This window comes from Camelus bactrianus, chromosome X (assembly GCF_048773025.1).
Source record: "Camelus bactrianus isolate YW-2024 breed Bactrian camel chromosome X, ASM4877302v1, whole genome shotgun sequence".
In the NCBI taxonomy this organism is placed as follows: Eukaryota; Metazoa; Chordata; class Mammalia; order Artiodactyla; family Camelidae; genus Camelus; species Camelus bactrianus.
In genome coordinates, this window is record NC_133575.1 from 93,007,861 (window position 1) to 93,029,996 (window position 22,136).

Sequence of the window (22,136 nt, forward strand, 5' to 3'; positions counted from 1 at the left end):
ACTTTTAAATGTTACCAGTTAATGCAGTGGCAACATTTTACTATTATATCATAGTTGATAATGTGCAAAACCAAACAAAAAAGTGGAAAAGACTCCCAAATTTCAATATGGCTCCTTATACTAACATTAAAACACTACAACTGTGGCTAAAACACTATAAGTAAATAGAATAGAGAGACTATGTCATCTTATTTTAATAACTAATTCGATATGAAAATAAAACACAATGAAGAGCACACAATTGTTTGGTGCTAGTGACATAACAATTTGCAGTCTTACAGATTAAACAAAATGTGTAATTTGAACCAGACGTTGAAATGGTTCAGGATTAGTATCTAAGGACAAATATCACAGAAAATATGCAGAAAGGTAACCACACATTTGCTATAGGGAGTCCTCTATGCAAGGGTCTTTTTTTTTTTGAATAGAAAACAGTTTTATTTGAGCCAAACTGAGGAGTACAGCACAGGAGACACCTCTCAGGTAACTCTGAGGAACTGCTCTGGAGAAGCATGGTTTTCAGCACAGTTTTTTTTTATTGAGTTACAGTCATTTTACAATGTTGTGTCAAATTCCAGTGTAGAGCATAATTTTTCAGTTATACATGAACATACATACATTCATTGTCACATTCTCTTTCACTGTGAGCCACCACAAGATCCTGTATATATTTCCCAGTGCTACACAGTACAATCTTGTTTATCTATTCCGCATTTTGAAATCCCAGTCCCTTTCCACCCACCGTCCCCACGTGCAAGGGTCTTTACACTGCATTTTATTTGGTTGCTCAAATGAAATTGTGATCTGTTCTCAATTGTGTATTTTTTTTTTCTAAATCTCACAGGAGAAGCAATTCAGCACAGTTCTCTAGTCAGATTTCCGGGTTTATTGCTTCCTGGATGGGAAACATAAACTCTCGAAGCCTCAGAGTACCCATCTGTAAAATGAGAATGATAACCGTTAAACCTATCTCATAGGATTAATGTCTTGTTTAGATTAAGATAATACCTTGTAAAGTGCTTTCTATGGCACCTGACTTAATAAAAATAGTAAGTACTCGATACAAGTAGTATTGTTATTATTACTGCTACTATTTTTGATTATTACTACTAATAAAATAATCACCCTTCAAATCTAAAAACAAAACAAGTTTAGTGGAAGTAATAGTATGAGAGTAGCAATGGGAGGAGATTGTGGTCAGAGAGCAGAGTATGGGATTTCACAGGTGGTGAAGATGATATCCAGGGAGCTTGTGGCTAAAGTGGGGTGAAGGTGAATGTCACTGGCTGGAGTCGAGGTCAAGAAACTGTGAGGTTACGGTTGCTTATGCACATGATGCCTAACGATTGCTCAGAACGAGGACAGGAAATAAGGTGGAGAGGAACACTCGGTGGCAAAGGCCTGGATGGATGCAGGAGAGTAACTGGGAAGATGGCCACACGGCCCCACCCTGGGCTTTCCCAGGACCCCACCCCTCCTTCTTCCAGTTCTTGCTAGCTCGCATCTACCCCGACTCCAACCTACTTTTCCTTCCAAATATGGAAATCAGGGAAAAAGCAAAGAAAAATACCCTACTATTTCCCAATAGCACCTCACATACACACCTTGGGCGCCTACTGGGTACAGCCCACACAGATAACACAAGGAGGCTAAAGCGCTCCTCCTGCCTCAACACCTTGCAAGACAGGTGAACAGATAAAAGCATGGATACAAACACTACAGACTGATGTCACTGAAGCAGCGTGACATTAAATATTTGTGTATACGGTACTCCTCCACAAATAGCAAATGTGAAATAAACGACAGTCACAGATACCTTTGTTTATCTCAGTATCATTTCTTACTCTATCATGCCCCCTTCCCATGTACCCGCATAGGAAGCAATACTCTTAGCTGCTTGACAGGATGGTAGCTCCCTTGGGTTGTTCACTGAGACCCCATTTTCATTCAGATCAGAGCTATCCTAAACCCCCTCACTCAATTCTGGCTTTTCTTTCTTTAAGTACATCTGATAAGGGATGGCTCACCTATAGTTTTAATATTTGAAGTAAAGGAAGCTTTATGCAGATTCTGGCTTTTTATGTATTTTCTCTGACAGTAGAGAGAGTCAAACCATAGCTAATACCTGCCAGTCTAATAGAGACTGAGCCACTTAAAAGGATCGAGCTTGCTGTAACTTTAAATATAGTTCCTGCCACTTTTTTCTATGACACATCATAATATTGTTTTTAAAAATCTTTAAACATTTTATTAACTTTGAAGAAGGAATAAGAGCTACTTTAGAAACTAGAGACACTCAAGCACTGATCTATTCACAGAGCTTCTACACAGATGAAGAAGTTTACATCAAATGGACAAAAAATAGTACAGAAGACCTATACACAGAAAGACTGAGAACAACCCATCTCTAGAAAGCAGGTCAGATGGACTCAAAGACCTCACTGAATGTAGGAGAATCACTGTGGAGCCATGTAAAGCCTTCTGCTGGGGCATAAAGGTAGGGACCAGCCTATGTAGTTAAGAAAAAACTCTTTTTCCTCCTGATCTAAATGCTTGCCTCCAGTCTGGGTCCACAGAAAGGTCCTGATCATTTGAACTGATTGTCAATCAAGGTTCCCTTCATTTTTGCTTTCTTGGCTTCCAGTTCAGCCTGGAAAGGAAGAAAAGTATATGTCCTGATACATGACATGAAATTCTGATTTTCCTGCCTATTTTAACTGCCCCAACACAAGTCCCTCATGCTCATTTAGTATACAAACTAGAATTGTGGTTTTAAAATTGTGAGGAAACTCTAGCAACTGCTTTCTGACGTTACGGCACACAGAGAAAATGATAACACCCATACGGCAAAATGGGGTCAATAGGGCTATGCTCAAAGGCGATCAGTGTAGGGATCCCACAGCCCCACCACCTCTGAAGGGCTGAGGGAATCAATATTGTGGCACATCAGCATTTTATTCTTGGCAGAAAGGGAGGAAAAACACTGTTCTAGAACAGTGCTACTTAAAGTTGTGTGGTCCATGAACTGTTTGTTATCAGTCCACGAAGATACACAAAAAAACGGAGGGTAAGCATTTAGAGGCTGTCATAGCAATTTGACCAAGTCATAAGAAAATAAAATAGTTTCATAAGAAGAACTGACGCAAATTCATTTTTATTGCATTTTATAAATTACAAATCAGCTCTTGACAAATTGGAAATTTAAAAAAAAGAAAGCACTGGTCCGTCACCTCAGAAAATCTGATAAGCTCTGCTCTAGATCACGATGGCAAAGTAAAGCAGCTCTCAAGACCCACCACCTCCATCACCAAAAAATCCTCTACAGTCTTTAGAATAGACTGATATACCTTTTGATGAGGCACCAATGCTGTGATGTCTGCTTTTAAAGAAATATCATAAGTAAATTATTATCAAGAAAACAAAAATGTAGGCACCTCAATGAGCAAGAATAGCACAGAAAGCGGTGGTGGTACTTTAAGAAGCAGTGTCCAAGGGGGTAGGGTATAGCTCAACTGGTAGAGCGCATGCTTAGCATACAGAAGGTCCTGGGTTCAATCCCCAGTACTTCTAAAAATAAATATATAAACCTAATTATCTCTCCAAACACACACAAAAAAAATTTTTTTTTAAAAAAGCAGTGACCAGCCCCAATCCTGGCACCCCAACATGGCACTATTGTGTGCCATTACATCCTGGGAGAATAACTGTGAACCCTGATCTTGAACTCCTGACCTTGGAACCCCAGTGGCAGATTACGTTAACATTCCAGTCAGGGCTGGCTACCTAGAACTGTCATTTGGGGCCCGGATCCTGTGGTCACTATCCAGAGCAGCATATATACTAACAGTCACAGCCCAGGGTTAGACGCCTGGTAGCCAGCTACACCAGGAACCCTCAACAGACTTCCTAAAGGATTCCTCTGCCAGCCGGAGGGTCTTTCAGACCAAGGATCCTGAACAGCCCAGCCCAGCCCAGCGCCCACGCCCACTGCCCCTTGCCACTCACCAGCTCCTGCAGCCGCCTTTTGCTCATGCCTTTGCGCTCCAGCTGCTTCTCGATCACCTTGGCATTCTGTGCATACGAGTCAGCCACCTCCCTCTAGGGGGAAGAAACAAGCGTCCTTAGACCAGCAGTCTCACCAAACAGGAACAACGCAGACCCCGGGAGCAATTCATACTCCTCGAATTATGAAATCATTACTGAAATGGCAAGACCCTGCTCCCTTTCAACTCTTCAGCTTTTCAATAATCCAGGAGAGTCAGGTTTCAGTCGAAGCTGTGTTTAAATAACCAATAACATCTCTCTGTAAACATCATTACACTGAAGTACCATAAAGGTAATTGCTGCTCCTGCTAAGGACAGATGCCCACACCTTCAAAGTTGGACTGGAAGGGACCTGAAATCATTGAGCCCAACAGGTTTTAAACTGACGAGGGATGAGGAGGGATTTGCCCCCTAAAGCATCTTTAAAAACAGGATGAAAAAAATCACCGATCTAGTCCGACTTCCTGCTCCTCATTTTACAGATGTCCCTGAGGTCTGGGGAAACAGGAACCAGCCCGGGGTCACAGCGTTCCTTAGTAGCCGAGCAAGGCTTGAGTGAAGTTTCTAGTTATTCTGTGGCTCAGTGCTCTAGTTTAAGGGTCCCCTTTCCTTTCAGCTCCGCCCTCCCAATCCAATTCCCCTGCAAGCAGAAGCACTTACAGCCTCAATCTCCTCTTCCTCTTCATCAATAGTAGATACAGTGACAGAGCTAAACTTGCCCATGTCTTTGGTCCGTTTGGTCATCATCACCTGGAGTTACAGGAAGAGGAATCAGTTTAGTACACCTCAATAGGTTCCGCGAGCCGTGTGTGTGCATCTGTGTGAGTGTATGCATGCAAGCGCACAAGCCTGGGCGCTGGGGGCAGGGAAGGGACTGTTGGGGGACACCCATCTCTTTGGGACAGGCTGGCCTATCTAAAGTGCCCATCTTTTTATTTGCAATATATTTTTCTAATATTTGCCATCAAGGGTATTCAAAGTATAAAGATTAGCCTGATTCATTCCATTTTTAATTGCTCACACTGGAAAAAAGAAGACATTTCAAAGACGTATGTGTTAATAAAAAGCATACAATTTCTAACTTTATTCACAGGGCAGCTGTAGGAAAGGAAAAAAACACATAACAGATGATACAATTTTGTTAACACCTGCTTATACACAGAAATGGCATTCTCTTAATATAAAAGAGCATCCATAAAGAGCAGCTTCTCCTGCACTATAATCTTATTTAAAATTTTCGGGCTAAATTTGTAGCTATATTAGCCAGCCTGTTTCCTTCAGTGATAATTACCTTCTTAGGAGGCTCTTGTTTCTGAGTATATATGTTCGTTTTCCCAAAACCCTGGCCAAACTTGACTACTGCTCCATCCACGATGAAGGTCACCGGAGCATTCTTTGGCTGGGACTGGTAGAAGAGTGGCAGTCCACACCTGCAAACGGAAGAGTGGATCTCCAGGAGGCTTCAGAGTCCAAAGGCCCAAAACAGTGCTTTGCAAAGCGTGCTTAGTCTCTGGGAATATTTTTGTTTGTGGCATAAACTAATGATTAGCTCTTCCCACTGTTACCCAAAACTACTTGGTAAGAATCACTGTGCATGCATGTTAAAACTGCTGATCAGATTCCCAGGTCCCTCCCCCAGAGGATCCTGATTCAGCAATCCTAGGGGGTGGGGCCTGGGATTCAATCTTAGCATTCCAAGTGATTCTTAGCCCATTAGACAAGTTTGGCTCCTGCTACGGATTGCTTTCCAGTTAAAACTGCTGCCATTCTTCCCAGAAGTCTGAGAAACTAGTTTGGGGGTGGTTTTGTTTTTGCAGAGTCAAGAAAGAGAGTAAAGGCGCCACTGCAGTGGTTGGCCCACCCAGCCCTGTAGCAATAGTCATGCATTCTTCGGTTGGCCGTTTTATTATACTTTTTCGGCTAAATGAAGTAGACTCATAAGATATGATAAAATTAATATAACAAATCCAATGTGGCTATGAAGTAAAATGCCTTCTGAGCCAGTTCCCTGCTTTAATTCTCCTAGTCTGAGTCTTCTGAGAGCCAAGGTGGAGATGTGATTACATCAAGATTGAACTAATTATAGTTTAATAGTGTCATTGTTAACCACCTAAAGCTGGAAATCATTTTCTTTCTTTTCTTTCTTTTTCTTTCTTCCTTTCTTTTTCTTTCTTTTCTTTTTTCTTCCTTCCTTCCTTTCTTCCTTCCTTTCTTTCTTCCTTCCTTCCTTTATCTATTTATCTATTTTAAAATCCCATTTACTTATTTATTTTTTTTTATTGAAGTATAGTCAGTTTCAATGTGTCAATTTCTGGTGTACAGCCTTATGTCCCAGTCATGCATATATATACATATATTCATTTTCATATTCTTTTTCATTAAAAGTTATTACAAAATATTGAATATAGTTCCCTGTACTATACAGAAGAAATCTGTTTTTTATCTATTTTTATATATAGTGGTTAACATTTGCAAATCGCAAACTCCCAAATTTATACCTTCCCACTCCATTTCCCCCGTAACCATAAGATTGTTTACTATGTCTACGAGTCTGTTTCTGTTTTGTAGATGAGTTCATTAGTGTCTTCTTTTTTCTTTTCCTTTTTTTTAAAATTCCACATATGAATGATATCATATATTTTTCTTTCTCTTTCCGGCCCACTTCACTTAGAATGACAATCTCCAGGTCCATCCATGTTGCTGCAAGTGGCATTATTTTATTCTTTTTTATGGCTGAGTAGTATTCCATTGTATAAATATACCACAGCTTCTTAATCCAGTCATCTGTCGATGGACATTTAGGTTGCTTCAATGTCTTGGCTATTGTATATAGGGTTGCTATGAATATTGGGGTGCATGTATCTTTTTGAACTAGAGCTCCCTCCAGATATATGCCCAGGAGTGGGACTGCTGGATCATATGGTAAGTCTATTTTTAGTTTTTTGAGGAATCTCCATACTGTTCTCCATAACGGCTACACCAAACTCCATTCCCACCAGCAGTGTAGGAGGGTTCCCTTTTCTCCACAGCCTCTCCAGCATTTGTCATTTGTGGCCAGGGGAGGGGTGAGGAAGGGGACTGACTGCAGAGGGGCCCTGGAAACGTTCTATATCATGGGAGACATGGTATTACATGACTGCATGCTTTTGCCAACACTCATCAAACTACACACTTAGGAAGGGCAAATTTTATTATATATAAGTTACATCTCAATTTAAAAATTATACTCTGTTTAAAAACCCATTTTTGTGGCCAGCTGGTCAGATAGGTAACTTTGCCAGTCTCCTCAGGAAGCATATTGGTATCTGGATAGTTGGAAGTTCGAAGGGAGATGAGATTATAAGAGTAAAGATATAACAGAGAATTGTCTCCAAATGATCCTTTTCCTAACACATCATTGCTTCTACTTGCTTATGCTCAGAGAAACCCACACTGATAATACTTACTTTGCACACTTCTTCCTGTATTGGCGTTCAATACCTTCAGGCCTGCACAGAAAATGGAAGTTAAAAAAAAAGATATGCACAAATCTCATAACCTACCAATCTCACTAATTCACTTCTTCAAATGCTAAAAGGGCCTTTCGAAAGTTTCCATTTCAGGGGGGAGGATATAGCTCAAGTGGTAGAGTGCATATTTAGCATGCACAAGGTCCTGGGTACAATTCCCAGTACCTCCTCTAAACATAAATAGCAAACCTAATTACCTCCCCCCAAATAATAATAAATAAAAATAAAATTTTAAAAAGTTTCCATTTCATAGGGGTAGGGTACAGCTCAGTGGTAGAGCGTGTGCGTAGCACGCATGAGGTCCTGGGTTAAATCCCCAGTACCTCCATTAAGTAAATAAACCTAATTACCTCCCTCCACCCCCAAAAGCAAACAAACAAAAAGTTTCCATTTCATAGATCAGCTGCTTATTTACACATGTATTCATTTTAAAGCATTCTTTCCACAAAAATTTACTAAGCCCCTAACATGGGTCAGGAAAACTTCCCAACAGAGGAGGAGGAGCAGTGCAGTCACAGTCACAGAGCTGTAGCAACACCACCACCACCACTCGTACAGCTTTCATTGTGTGCCAGGAGCTGTTCTAAACTGTACATGTAATAACTCGTTTACTCCTTACAACAACCCTGTGAGGTTGGTCATATGATCATTCCCATTTTACAGATGAGGGTGTCTAAGCATAAAGCAGTTACATAGTCTGCCCAAGGTCATCAAGTTAGGAAGCAGAATAGGCTGAATTCAAGCCCAGGCAGTCAAGCTCAAGAGCCACACAACACTGCCTGAGATTATCAACTGAGAGATAAAAATTCTTCCATCCATGCAGTTGCTTAACAAAACCTGGGACTCATCCTCCAATCTTCTCTTGCCTTCATCTCCCACACTGACGTCATCAGCAAATCCTGTGGATTTTCTCTCCAGAAAAGGCCTTGGACCTGTCTGCTTTTCTCTACCTTCCTACCACCATGTTAGCCCAGACCACCAACATTTCTTCCCTGGACTACTTGCTGTCACAGCTTACTGACTGGTCTCCGCACTTCCCCTCCCTGTTTCAATGTTTAAAATAGGCACTCTGTGCACATGGTATACGTAGGAGTATCAAGTGAAAGGTAAATATCCTCCCCACTCATCTTCCACACACCCAGTTCTCTTCGCCAGCGGCAAATACTGTTTCTGGTTTCTTCTGTTCCTCCCAGAGAGAGTCAATGATACAAGCAAAGAGTCCTTATTGGTACTAATAGAAAATATTTAATTTTTTCCTTTCCTTTTTAGACAAACGTTATACAGTTCTCAACCTTTTTGTTCATTTAAAAAGTGAATCTTGGTTAAAAAAAATATGTGATCCTTCCCAAACAATTGATAAAGAGTTTCTTCATTCTTTCATTTTTTTTAACTTTTTTTTTTTGGTGAGGAGAGGTAACTAGCTTTATTTGTTTATTTATTTTTAGAGGAGGTACTGGGGATTGAATCCAGGACCCTGCGCATGCTAAGCATTTGTTCTATGGCTTGAGCTATACCCTCCCTCCTCTTCATTCTTTCATAAGGGCTGCATTCTATCCATTTGTATGGATGAACTAAAATGTCTTCTACCTGCTGGATAAATTCCTAGAAACGTATCCAGTTTAAATTCTGATAGATACTGCCAAATTCCTCTCTAGAGAAGCTGAACCAATTTATACCGCCACCACCAATGTGAGACTTCCTGTTTCCCTACAGTCTCACCAACACAGTATGTTATTAAAATGCATTATTGCCAATTTGGCATGTGAAAAATATTATCTTGTAATTCGCATTTTTTTAAGAGTAAAGTTACGCATCTTTTCATATATTTAATAGGCATTTGTATTTTCTTTTTTTGTGAACTATCAGTTCATATTCTTTGTCTATTAAGTTGTCTTTTTAGTTTATATTAATGGACCTTGCAAATATTTCTTCCCCAGTTTGACATTTATCTTTGACTTTTTCCTCCATGTGCAAATTTTAGATTTTTATGCAGTAAGGCAATTGTGTTTATGGGATACTGAGGCCTTCTCCACTCTAAATTTACATCCAAAATAAAAATTCTGACCGCTTATTCTAGAACCTGCTTCCATTACTGTCTCACTCCAAATCATTCTCTAAATAGAGGCAAGAATGGCTTTCCAAGCTAGCTAGAATAAAATGCAAACCCCTTACCACAGCCTTCTGAGGACTGACTGAGCACAGAATCAGCCCGGCCTCATCTCCTACACTCCCTCCTCCGTCACTATGCACTATCCACACCCATCTGCCTCTGTTCTTTGAACAAAGAAGTGCTTTCCCACCTCTGACCTATCACACACACTTTTATCTCTGCCTAGAATGCTCTTCTCACCACTTTGCCAAGGCTGTCCTGTTCTCATTTTTAGTCTCAGTTCTAATCTCACCTAGTCATAGAGGCCTTCGCTGAACATCTTTTTGAAGATGTTCTCATGTGATTCTGTATGAGCCCTTTGTTTCATTCATTAAATTTCCAAAATCAAAATTACTTTATTTTTCTGTCACCCCACTAGACTAGGTCCATGAGATCAGAGATCAGCAGAGACCACACCTATCTGTCTGACCACTCTAACCTCAGAGATGAGCAAAGTACTGGAAACAAAGTAGACATGCAATAAATATTGACTGAATGAATTCTTAAAAGAATTTTAGTGAGGAAAATTATAATCATGGAGGTAAGTTCTTAAATGGAGGAGTGTATACGGTGTAATGGGAACACAGGTGGGAGCACTAAGTCTGTCTGAGGCAGTCATGGAAGGCTTCATGATGAGGTGATGTTTAAGCCAACAGTCCTCACAGAAAATGGTATTTCAGGCAGAGGGAAAACCATGTGCAAAGGCAAAACAGCAGAGCACACTCAGAATTACAAACAGTCTAATGTTCTTGGGACCTAAAAAAATTAAGGGAGAACTATTGATCTTAGAGACATAAAAAAGATAATAAGATGATACTATGAACAACTATACACCAACAAACTATATAAACTAGATGAAATGGACAAATTCCTAGAATGACACAAACTACTGAAATTCACTGGAAAAGAAATAGAAAATTTGAAAAACTTTGCACAAAGAAAAGCCCAGGACCAGTGGCTTCACTGGGGAATTTTACCCAAAGTTCAAAGAAGAATTAATAGCAATGCTTTACCAACTTTTCAAAAGAAGAAGAAACACTTCCCAGCTCATCCTATAAGACCAGTATCACCTCAATACCAGACAAAGATATCACAAGAACAATAAAAACAACAAACTAGAGATCAAGATCACTTAAGAATATACATGCAAAAATCCCCCCCAAAATACTGGCAAAATTGAATTCAGTTGCATATAAAAAGGATTATACCACATGACCAAGTGGAATTTATTCCAAGAATGCAAGATTGGTACAACATACAAAAATAATCAATCAATGCAATACACTATAATAATAAAAGAGAAAAAAACACATGATCATCTCAACAGATGCAAAAAAAAAAAAGCATCTGACAAAATTCAAAACCCTTTCAATATACTAGAAACATAAGGGAACTTCCTCTACCTTATAAGGGGCATCTATGAAAAATCTGCATCTACTAAGCCACATAAGCTAACATCATACTTAATGGAGAGAGACTGAAAGCTTTCCCCCTAAGGTCAGGAACAAGACAAAGATATCCACTCTCAACACTTCTATTCAACATTGTACTGGAAGTTCTAGCTAGGGCAATTAAGCAAGAAAAATAAAAAGCATCCAGATTGGAAGGGAAAAAGTAAAACCATCTATCTATATTTGCAGATGACACGATCTTATAAACAGAAACCCTAAAGAACACATAGACACACAAACACAAACTATTAGAGCTAATAAGCAAGTTCAGCAAGGCTGCAGGATATAAGATCAATATTTACAAATCAATGGTAGACCTATATACTAGAAATGAACAATCTAAAAATGAAGTTAAGAAAACAATTCCAGAAAAATATGAAAACAAATATATGTATGTATATGCATGTTTGGAACATTGTGCTGTACACCAGAGATTGACACATTGTAATTGACTGTACTTCAATAAAAAAATAAAAATAAATTAAAAAAGAAAAGAAAGAAAACAATTCCAGTTACAATAGCATCAATAAGAATAAAATACTTAGGAATACATTTAACAAAAGAAGTGTACAACTTGTGCACTGAAAACTACAAAACATCATTGAAAGAAATTAAAGACCAAAGTAAATGGAACAACAACCCATGTTCATGGATTGAAGACTTAATATTGTTAAGACGGTAATACTCTCCAAATGAATCTACAGCTTCAACACAATCTCTATCAAAATCCCAGCTGGCTTTTTTGCAGAAATGACAAACTGATTCTAAAAGTTACATGGAATTGTAAGGAATATGGAATAGCCAAAACAGTCTTGAAAAAGAACAAAGTTGGTGGACTCACACTTACCAATTTCAAAACTTACTACAAAGCCACAGTAAAGAAGACAGGGTGGTACTGGCATAAGGACAGATACATTAGGTCAATGGAACAGAACTGAGAGTTCACAATAAACCCATACATATACGGTTAATGTATTTTCAACAAGGGTGTTGAGACCATTCAATGGGAAAAGAATCATTTTTCAATAAACAGTACAGGGACAACTAGCTATACACACATAAAAAGATTATTTTTTTTTCCTTTTTAAACATTTTTTATTGAGTTATAGTCATTGTACAATGTTGTGTCAAATTCCAGTGTAGAGCACTATTTTTCAGTTATACATGAACATACATATATTCATTGTCACATTTTTTTTCACTGTGAGCTACTATAAGATCTTGTATATATTTCCCTGTGCTATACAGTATAATCTTGTTTATCTATTCTACATATGCCTGTCAGTATGTACAAATTTTGAACTCCCAGTCTATCCCTTCCCACCCCCCAAAAGATTAATTTAAATCCCTACCACAAAACATATACAAAAATTAACTCAAAATGGATGAAAGACTTAAATGTAAGAACTAAAACTATAAAATTCTTAGGAGAAAACATAGGCATCAATCTTCAAGACCTGAGATTAGGCAATGGTTTTTTTTTTTTTAACATTTTTTTTATTGAGTTACAGTCGTTTTACAATGTTGTGTCAAATTCCAGTGTAGAGCACAATTTTTCAGTTATACATGAACATACATACATTCATTGTCACATTCTCTTTCGCTGTGAGCTGCCACAAGATCCTGCATATATTTCCCTGTGCTACACAGTACAGTCTTGTTTTTTTAGGCTACATTTTGAAATCCCAGACTGTCCCTTCCCACCCCCCGTCCCCCAAGATTAGGCAATGGTTTTTAAAATACGATACCTAAAGCACAAGCAATCATAGAAACAATAGATAAATGGGACTTGATTAAAATTAAAAATTTTTGTTTTCAAGAATACTATCAGGGAAACAAAAAGGCAACCCACAGAATGGGAGAAAACATTTGCAAATCATATATCTGATAAGGGACTAGTATCCATAAAATATAAGGAATTCTTACAACAATAAAAGACAAATACTCCAATTAAAATATGGGCAAAGAATTTGAATAAACCAAAGATACGTATATAACCAACAAGCACATGAAAAGATCAACATCGTTAGCCACCATGGAAATGCAAACCAAAACCACAATGAGATACCATTTGATATAGGATAGCTATATCAAAAAGATAGACAATAACAATTATTGGCAAGGAGGTGGAGAAATTGGAACCCTCATACATTACTGGCAAAAGTGTAAAATGGTGCAACTGCTTTTGAAACCACTCTGCCAGTTACTCAAAAGGTTAAACATAGAGTTACCATATGACCCAGCAATTCACACATATGTACCCATGAGAACCAAAAATATGTTTACACAAAAACTTGTACACAAATGTTTATAGCAGCATTAGCCATAATAGTGTTAAAAAGAAAGAGGAAACAGTCCCAAATATTATTCAGTCATAAAAAAAAAATGTACAGAGTCATTCTACAACATGAATGAACCTTGAAGACATGCTAAAATGGAAGATGCCAGACACAAAAGCTATATATTTTATGAAATAAAATTCACTACATATTAATGAAATATCTAGAATAGGCAAATCCATATTGACAGAAAGTAGATTGGTGGTCGCCAGGGGTTGGGGGAGGAGGAAATAGGGAATGAATGCTAATGGGTACAATGCTTATTTGGGGGGAGGTGATGAAAATGTTCTGGAAGTAGACAGTGATGCTGTTTGCACAACCTTGTCAATATACTAAAACCACTGAATTGTATGCTTTAAAATGGTGAGTTTTATGGAATATGAATTATACCACAATTAAAAATACTAAATTTCTGAGGGTGAAGCTGAGACATTGGGACTTTTAAAAAAAGTATTCCAGGTGGTTCTAACACAGCCAGGGTTGAGAATCACTTTATGGGGGTGCATGTGAAGAGCAGAATTGCTGAAGCATACATCATGTGCATCTTTAGCCAAACTGGATATTGCCAAAGTGCTTTCCAAAGGCATTATAACTATTTATGGTTCTTCTAGCACTGCAGGAGACATCCAGTTGCTCTTTGACAATGCAGGGATATTCTTTTCCTAGTTGAGGGATAAGGAAACTAGGGCCCAAAAAGGTTAGACAACTTGCCCAAAGTTCCAAAGTGGTGCTGCTTGGGGTGTTACTCCAGTCTATGATCTCCACCATCTTTAACATTCTGCCTCTACACTTATTAGCATTGCTCAAGTCAAATGTGCTCTAATTCACTAACATCACTGGACTAGGGCACTAGCAATATTTTCGGTTCTGTGTACCACGTCTGGTTCCAACTGGGACTCTAAATCCAACCTCAGCCCCAAGGGATAGATTCACCATACAAGTGACTTCTAGAATCCTGAAGTCAGTCATTCTCATAAACCCCAAGCTTTCAAAACACAGGAAAATCAAATAAAGGTGGCTGCATATTTCCCAATGAGTTAATCTTCAAATACCAATGACAAATGGGATTTTGTTAAGTTTACAAAAATTTATCTACTCCTAAATATGTGCCAAGAATCAGGCAAGATGTCCTAAGAGTTTCAGAAATAACCCATAAGGCAGGGTTCTTGCTTTCAGAAGTTCATCTTCTTGAGATATTGAGACTCTAATACAAATGAGACAAGGCTTTTAAGTGGTATAATCATAAAGAAGTGATTAATATGAGCTAGATATTTGGACTAACTGATCTTGGTTTTCTTTCTTATCTTTAATCTCTAGGAATATGTGAGATAGGAAAGGCCAAAAACAAAACAAAACATTCTCCCTGGTTGTAAGAGCCAGCGTCTAAGATGGCCCCCAGTGATCCTTGCCCCCTGGTATTGACCCCCTTGTATAATTCCCCTCCTACAATGAATAGGCCTGACCTGTGATACCAGTAGGACACTGCAGAAATGATGGTGTGTGACTTCTGAGTCTTGGTCATAAAAGACATTATGGCTTCTGCCTTGCTCTCTCTTGGATTACTCACACTGTGGGAAGCCAGCTGCCAGGTCACGAGAAGACTCAAGCAGTCCTATGGAAGATCCTTGTGGTAAAGAACAAATGTTTCTTCCCAACAGTTAGCACTCAATTGCCAACCATGTGAGTCACCTTGGAAGTGGAACCTCTGGAACTTTAAAAGACTGCATCCAAGGTCAATCTCTTAATCACAGCCTCGTGAGAGACCAGAACCACCCAGCTAAGCTATTCTTGAATTCCTGACCCACAGAAACTATATGAGATAATAAACATTTGTTGTTTAAAAAAAAAACACAAGGGAATAACAGGAGATGAGGATGAAGATGAACAGGTAGACCAAGGACAGATCATAGAAAACCTTCAGGCTTGGACTTTATCCTGCTAACCAGGATTTTGTAAATTGTGCTCCAAAGTGATTCCTAAATGAAATCGGATAGGAGAAAGGGGAGCAAGAAGTCCTTAATGGGTTGGGCTCAACTCTTCCCTAGTCAGAGAAGCTTCTACTTATATTTATACTTCTGGGTAAAAATTTCATTTGAAGAAAGGATTAATTGTATAAAAATGTTTGAAAAGCACTTCTGTAGGTGATGAAGAGTCACTGAAAAATTTGAAGCAGGAGAGAGACACAACGTGCACCTGAGATCATTCAGGCAGTTGACGACAGACTGGAGAAGAGCAAAACTAGAAGTGGAAAAAACAGGTTCAGAGGACACTTCAACAGCTTGGGCAAGTGATGTGGGGTACCAGAATGATGGCAGCCTGTCAGGGCTGAATGAGAGGAGGCAGCCACAAGAGTGACCAGAAGGGAGAATCGACAGTACATGGTGAGTGACTAGATGTGTGCAGGGGATGGTGGGGGGCGGGGATAGATAAGACCAAGACAGGACTGGCTCCCAGATTTCTGCCTTGGGCCACTGCATGAATGGTGGTACAACTGGAGGAGGAGGAAAAGGAAAGAACTGTTTGGCTGATAGCTACAGAGACCCAAATACAGAGGCTTCAACACAAGAGTTTGTTCTCATGTAAAATAAGTCTAGAGGAAGGTAGTTTCTGGTAATGGTTGAGATCCAAGCATAGCATGGCAAAAACTGCAATTTTTGTGACCTTCCCTTTGCACTCCCAGGATGGTCACTGGTGCTCCAATTATCATGTCCATTTTCCAAAAAGCAGGAAGGAATAAGAGAATAAAAAGAACTTTCCTTGGAAGCCTCATGCAACAGCTTCTACTTCTATCCCTTCTACTTGGCAAAAGCTAAGTCGCAGTCAGAATCTTAGGGGGTTTTGTGGAGTGGGGGGAAGCTGGAATATGTATCCTAACTGTACACACACTGGTATACAGGCAGGTAAAACAGAAGCGTTAGAGTGGTGCTGAATGAACCAATCTGTGGTATTTTCCACATTAGAGAAATGATGAGTTTGGCCTTGGTCATGTTGGATCTGAGGTAGAACATCAGGTAAGAGGTAGAATATGCAATTAGATGTACAGTTCTGGGCACAGGAGAGAAACAGATCTAGATTTTGTGCGTCATCAGCATATAAGTGTAACTGATGCCATGAAATGGTGGTAATGTCCAAGGAGAGTATAAAGAGACAGAGGATAAAATCAAGGTCAGAACCCTGGGGAATGCCAACATTTAAGGGGCAGGAAGAAGAAGAATTCAGAAGAAAAGCCAAAGAAGTAGCAGAATCGCAAGAGTAGCTTCACAGAAATCAAGGAAGGAGACAGCATTAAGGGAGGCGTGGTCAACAAAGATACAGATTTGCAAATGGGGGAGTGGCGGACCAGGGAAAGAGGGTACCAGGGAACAACAGAGTTAAGGGATAAGTTTACCATGCCTTGTTGGTAAACTCTGAGAACTCTGTGGCCCAACAAAGTGACTTGGTCAGAGGCCACTGGCCTGGGCAATACCCGGCACTAAGCCTGGGCCCAAAGCTGGCTCACTTCCAGGATCAGGATGACTGGATTCCAGGGTTGCCACTTCAGCCTAGGGCCACCTGGTTTCCTGGCCCAGACGTGACGGCATCTGCCTTATAGTGCTATAAGGGCCTATGGCCTAGTTGTGTTGTTAGATTACTTTCTGTATTAACTGAATAATATATATTCATGTAATATATATTATTTAGAATTATTATATATGATTATAATTATAATACATGTAATAAATACTTTAGAGATCCTAAAGATAGTTGATAATTTTCAAAATCAGAAACATAAATAAAGATTAACAGAGGAGCAAAAAGTACAAGAGAATGGATTAGCTTTAGACAGGGCATGTTATTTATCAACCTTCCTTTATACTACAATGGAGGACTTCCCAATGTTTCCTGGAAGGTCTTCTTTTGTGACATTCACATGTTTTATAATCTGTGCCCCCATCTGTACCTTGTATATATCCAAGTTTCTCTTCAACTGCATAATTCTAGAAGCCCAGTTGTTACAATGACACCTGACTTACTATTGAATGTCACCTAGCAATAGTTTATAACTGTTTTCATTAGTGTGAGCTGATAATAGTTTGGTTTCTTCAATAAACACAGCTAGATGTCAGCCTGTAGCTTTTTCCAGTTCAACACTAGAATGTAAGCTCTAGGGTTCTTTGCTTGTTTACTAGTTTTACTGGTTTAGACTGTGTCCCTTAAAAAGTCATGTCCTTCCAGGAACCTCAGAATGTTTCCTTATTTGAAAAGAGGGTCATTGCAGATATAATTAGTTAAGATGAGGTCATGTAGATGAGCAGAAATATGCCCTTAATTCAATATGATTGGTGTCCTTATAAGAAGAGAAGAAACAAGGAGACAGACACACAGGGAGGCCATCTAATGATGCAAACGGTGACTAGAGTGATGCATCTACATGCCAAGAAAAGCCAAGCATTGCTGGCAAACAACAGAATCTAGGAAGGGGCAAGGAAGGCTCCTCCCCTAGAAACTTCAGAGAGAACATGGCTCTACTGACACCATAATCTCAGACTTCTAGCCTCCAGAACCGTGAGACAATTTTTGTAGTTTTAAGCCACTCAGTGTATGGTACTTTATTGCAGCAGCCCTAACAAACTAATCTATTGGTATATTCCAGTCTTCTAGGACTGTACCTGCAATACAGTAGGACCTCAATAAATATTTGCTGAATGAATGGATGGACTTTTAAATTCCCTAGGATGACCCCTTCTGGGGCATTTGGTACCTATTGATGACTACCCACCTCCCTCCCTTCTTGAAACTCTCTCCTGCCTGTTTTCCACATCACCAGGTTCTACTGATTCTGTTCCAACAATTTTGTCTGCTTTTCAAACGCCAGTGCTTCCTGGGATTGTATCTTCAGTCCTTTCTTCTTGCTCCACACACTTTCTATGTAGTTGTATCCTTTCCCAGATTTCAATTCCCTATATATCAAGGACTCCCAAATCTAAAACAGATCTAACCACGCCACTCCTCTGCTTTAAAAAAAAAAAAAAGGTCATTGCCTAAAGATAAAGTCCAAACTTGTCTTCTTCAACATTGCACTCTGTCCTCACCCCAGGATGCATCCTGGAGAGTAACCTGGGCTCTAGACACAGGGACTATTTAAATTTCCCAAGCATACCATATTTGATGTTTTTAATGCTCCCACAGTCCTTCTACCTGGAATGCTCCTCATCTACTTGGTGACATCCTAGCACAAGGCCAAATACAAATGCCACCATCTTTTGGTGTTTTTCCTGACCACCACTCAGGCAGGATGACCTGCTCCTGTCTGTTTTCCCACAGCCTTCTGTTCAGCACATCAGTATTTTATCATATCACAATATGGAGCACGTTCCCTTGCTGAGCCATGAGCTCTTCAATGGGAAGAACAGTACCTTATTCATCTTCACAGATGACAGCTCACTAGCTCAGTGCCTGGCACATGGTGTGCTCCAAGAGATTACGGGTTGAATGAACTCATTCTATTCACAAAAAAAACCAAATTACAGCTATCAAATGGCAATAGAATCACATCTAAGCACTATTTCAACAAAGCACAATAAAGATATGGCTGCATTAATGGAATTTACTGAACTACCACAAATATCAAAATATGGGGCCTAAAGATTGACCTGTACAATACTAGATGGGGTGTTCATATTCTGCAATAACTAGACCCCCACACAACAAGGAAATCCTAGACAGAGAACATCAACCTCTTACCTTCGAAGATACATGGTCTCCTCGTCTTCTGTGTTACAAAACTTGTGGGCGTGTTTGGCAGCATCAATCACACGGGACCGATCCCGGGGCCTCATGGGCAATTTCTCCAACTGACAGTCTAAAAGAATGGAAAAACATCTGGTCACGAGAGCCACTGAAAAATACACTGAGGCAATCAGAAGTTTTCAGTGGGGCCCTTGGCACTGTAATTTTTACCATGATTATTATGCTTATTGAAGCCTGTTGTTGAATTTTCCAACTAAAAATGACTTGGTGTCAGGAGACCTGGATTCTAGCCCCAGCTCGGTTACTGGTGATCTTTGGCAAATCACTTCCTCTTTAGGGGTCTTTTTCCTTATTTGATTATCTCAAAAGTCTTTCTCAGCACTGCAATTCGAGTTTTCTATGAGTATTTCTGATCATGATACACTTGGTTTGTGTTATAACGCATTAGAATGAGAAGAGACAACCGAGTGTCCTGGAAGGCCTATGAGGAAGGCATTGTGGAAGGTGGATAAGTGCTCAGGAAAGGAGAGAGGGGCTAGCGATATGCTATATATGACATGTGAATGACTCATCCCAGTTAGAGGAGTTTCAATCCAAAAACAATGAAAACATACAGGAAGCAAATTAGGTACAGTTATAAAGCAGATGGAAAATTGCTATAGTGCAAATTAAATATCTAAAGGATGATAGAGAAGTTAAGTGATCAGAGTGATTGCAGAATCATGGAGGAGGTGAGAGGGGAGATGGCAGTTTGCATGTCAGCTCACGACTCTTCTCCATGACCTGCTGCAGTAGACACTTACTATTCCTAGCTTAAAGGTGAGGGAATTGAGGCTTTGGAAGGGTATGAGATCAGCCACACATTTAATAAGTAGTAGAACAAGAACTCAGACTCATCTCTAGGTGATCAAAAGAGAATTCATTTATTCAAAAGATATTTGAGGGCCCTCTATGTACCAAGCACAGTTTGAATTTGTGCTGGGGATTCAGCAAAGACAAAGCAGACAAAGCTCCTGACCTGATGAAGTTTACAGTGTAGTGGAGGAGGCAGAAATTTTTTAAATAATAATTATATAAAGTGACCTTGGATAATGATAAGTGCTAATAAAAAATTACATGTGATATAAAGAGGATGAACAGTGATCCAGATAGTGGTAAGTGCTACCAAGAAAAATCAGGCAGCGTAAAAGGACAAAGAGTGACAGGGGTGCTATTTTAGATAAGATAGTCAGGGAAGAGTTCTCTAAGGAAGTGACATTTCAACAGAGACCTGAATAAAGTAAGGAAGCATGGAGGGGAGAGTGAAGCAGAAGAAATATCAATCCTAAAGGTCTTGGGAGTAGGAACATTTTGACATGATGGAGAAGAATCAAAAAGGCCATGGGAGCTGGAGTGCAGTGAGCAAGGGGAAGAGTGTTAGGAGATGAAGTCTGAGAGTTAGCTGGGGGTTTGATCACGTACAGTCTTGGTATGGACTTTGGTTTTATTCTTGGTGTTACAGGAAAACACTGGTTTGGAACAGGACTCTGGGGACAAACAGTGGAGAGCAAGAGACTACTGTGACAATCCAGATGAGGGATGGTGGTGGCTTGGACTAGAGTGGTAGAAGTGGAGGTGGTAAGAAGTAGCAGATTCTGGATAGATTTTCAAGGAAACACCTGCAGAATTTGTTGATGGATGGGAAACAGAAGTCAAGAATGACTCTGAGATACTGGATGAATAATAGTACCACTGGCTGTGATGGGGAAGTCTAAGAGGAACAGTGGAGACCAGAAAGTAGGGGTATCATGAAGTTAATTTTGAACATGGTCTCTTTGAGACATCTATCAGACATTCAAGTGGAGATGCTGAATAGGCAGTTGGAGTTTGAGAAGAGGTACAGTTTAAAGAGGAACATTTGGGAGTCCTCAACATATAGATGGTATTTAAAGCTTGGGAATGGTTGAGATTACCTAGGGAGTAAGGACAGATTGAGAACAGGTGAGAGGGCTGAGCCCTAGGTCCCTGCAATGCCTAAAAGCCTGAGACAGAAAAAGAAGCCAGACACTGAGAAGGGGAAAAATCGAGGTAGGAGGAAAATCAGGAGGGTGTAGAGTCTTGGATGCAAATGAAAGTGTTTCAAGAATGATAGACTAATCATCTCTGTCAAATGCCACTAAGAGGATTAAATGAGCATTGATAATTGATCACTGGAAGTGGTAACACGTTCAGTTAGTAACTTTGACAAATATGGTTTAGATGATAAGGTGGGAAGGAAAGCCTGGCTGAAGTGAGGGCAACAGGGAATGGGAAATGAGGATGCAGAGGCAGCCCATACAGACAATTTTTTTAGAAGTTTTGCTATAAAAGAAGCAAAGAAATAAGGGTATAGCTGGAGGAGAATGTAAGATCAAGGGAAGGTTTTATTTTCACTTAAGATGAGAGCTATTACAATATTGTTGTATCCGACAGAAAGGTTACAAAGTTTCTAGAGACAGAGTGGGAGGAGAGGGAGTGTATTTTTTCTGAAGGAGGGATTTAGTTTTGAGGGAGGTCTGGATACAGAATTACAAGGTTAAACAGACAACAGAAAATCTGCCCTGGAGTGGGGCGGAGATGTGTAAAGAGGATTCTGATGGAGAGGAAATCAGAGACGCGGCTCCCAGATCACAGCCAGAGGAAATTTGCGTTCCAGAACCCTAAGTTTCGCTCCTTGCAGACGCCTCCAGTTCCCGACTACTCACCCAGCACCAGGACCATCTGGCCGCACAAACAGTAGTAGACATGGAGAGGCTTCTCGCCGTCGTCATACTCCTCCCTGTCCCGAGTGTCGGAGCAGACTACGGACCGGGATACCACTTTAGGCATAGTTGAGAGGAGCAGCCGGAAAACGCAAAGCCAGAAATAAGGGTCGCGCAGAAATGACGTCATGCAC

General features: G+C 39.9%; 1 protein-coding gene across 4 annotated transcripts; it reads right to left on the reverse strand.

Annotated features, from left to right (window-relative positions):
* Positions 1-516: 516 nt before the first annotated feature.
* Positions 517-22,136, reverse strand: STEEP1 (STING1 ER exit protein 1). Of its 4 annotated transcripts, XM_010947402.3 has the most exons (8): positions 21,946-22,135; positions 19,217-19,334; positions 7,491-7,532; positions 5,336-5,474; positions 4,705-4,794; positions 4,006-4,098; positions 2,558-2,650; positions 517-937 (listed from the first exon to the last, which is right to left on the reverse strand). In XM_010947402.3, the coding sequence occupies exons 1-7, from the start codon at positions 22,130-22,132 to the stop codon at positions 2,588-2,590; spliced, it is 732 nt and encodes a 243-aa protein (XP_010945704.2). In that variant the 5' UTR covers positions 22,133-22,135; the 3' UTR covers positions 517-937; positions 2,558-2,587. The 4 variants fall into 4 exon arrangements, with proteins under 4 accessions (XP_010945704.2, XP_074215058.1, XP_045366901.1 ...); XM_074358957.1 differs by lacking the exon at positions 7,491-7,532; XM_045510945.2 differs by lacking the exon at positions 2,558-2,650.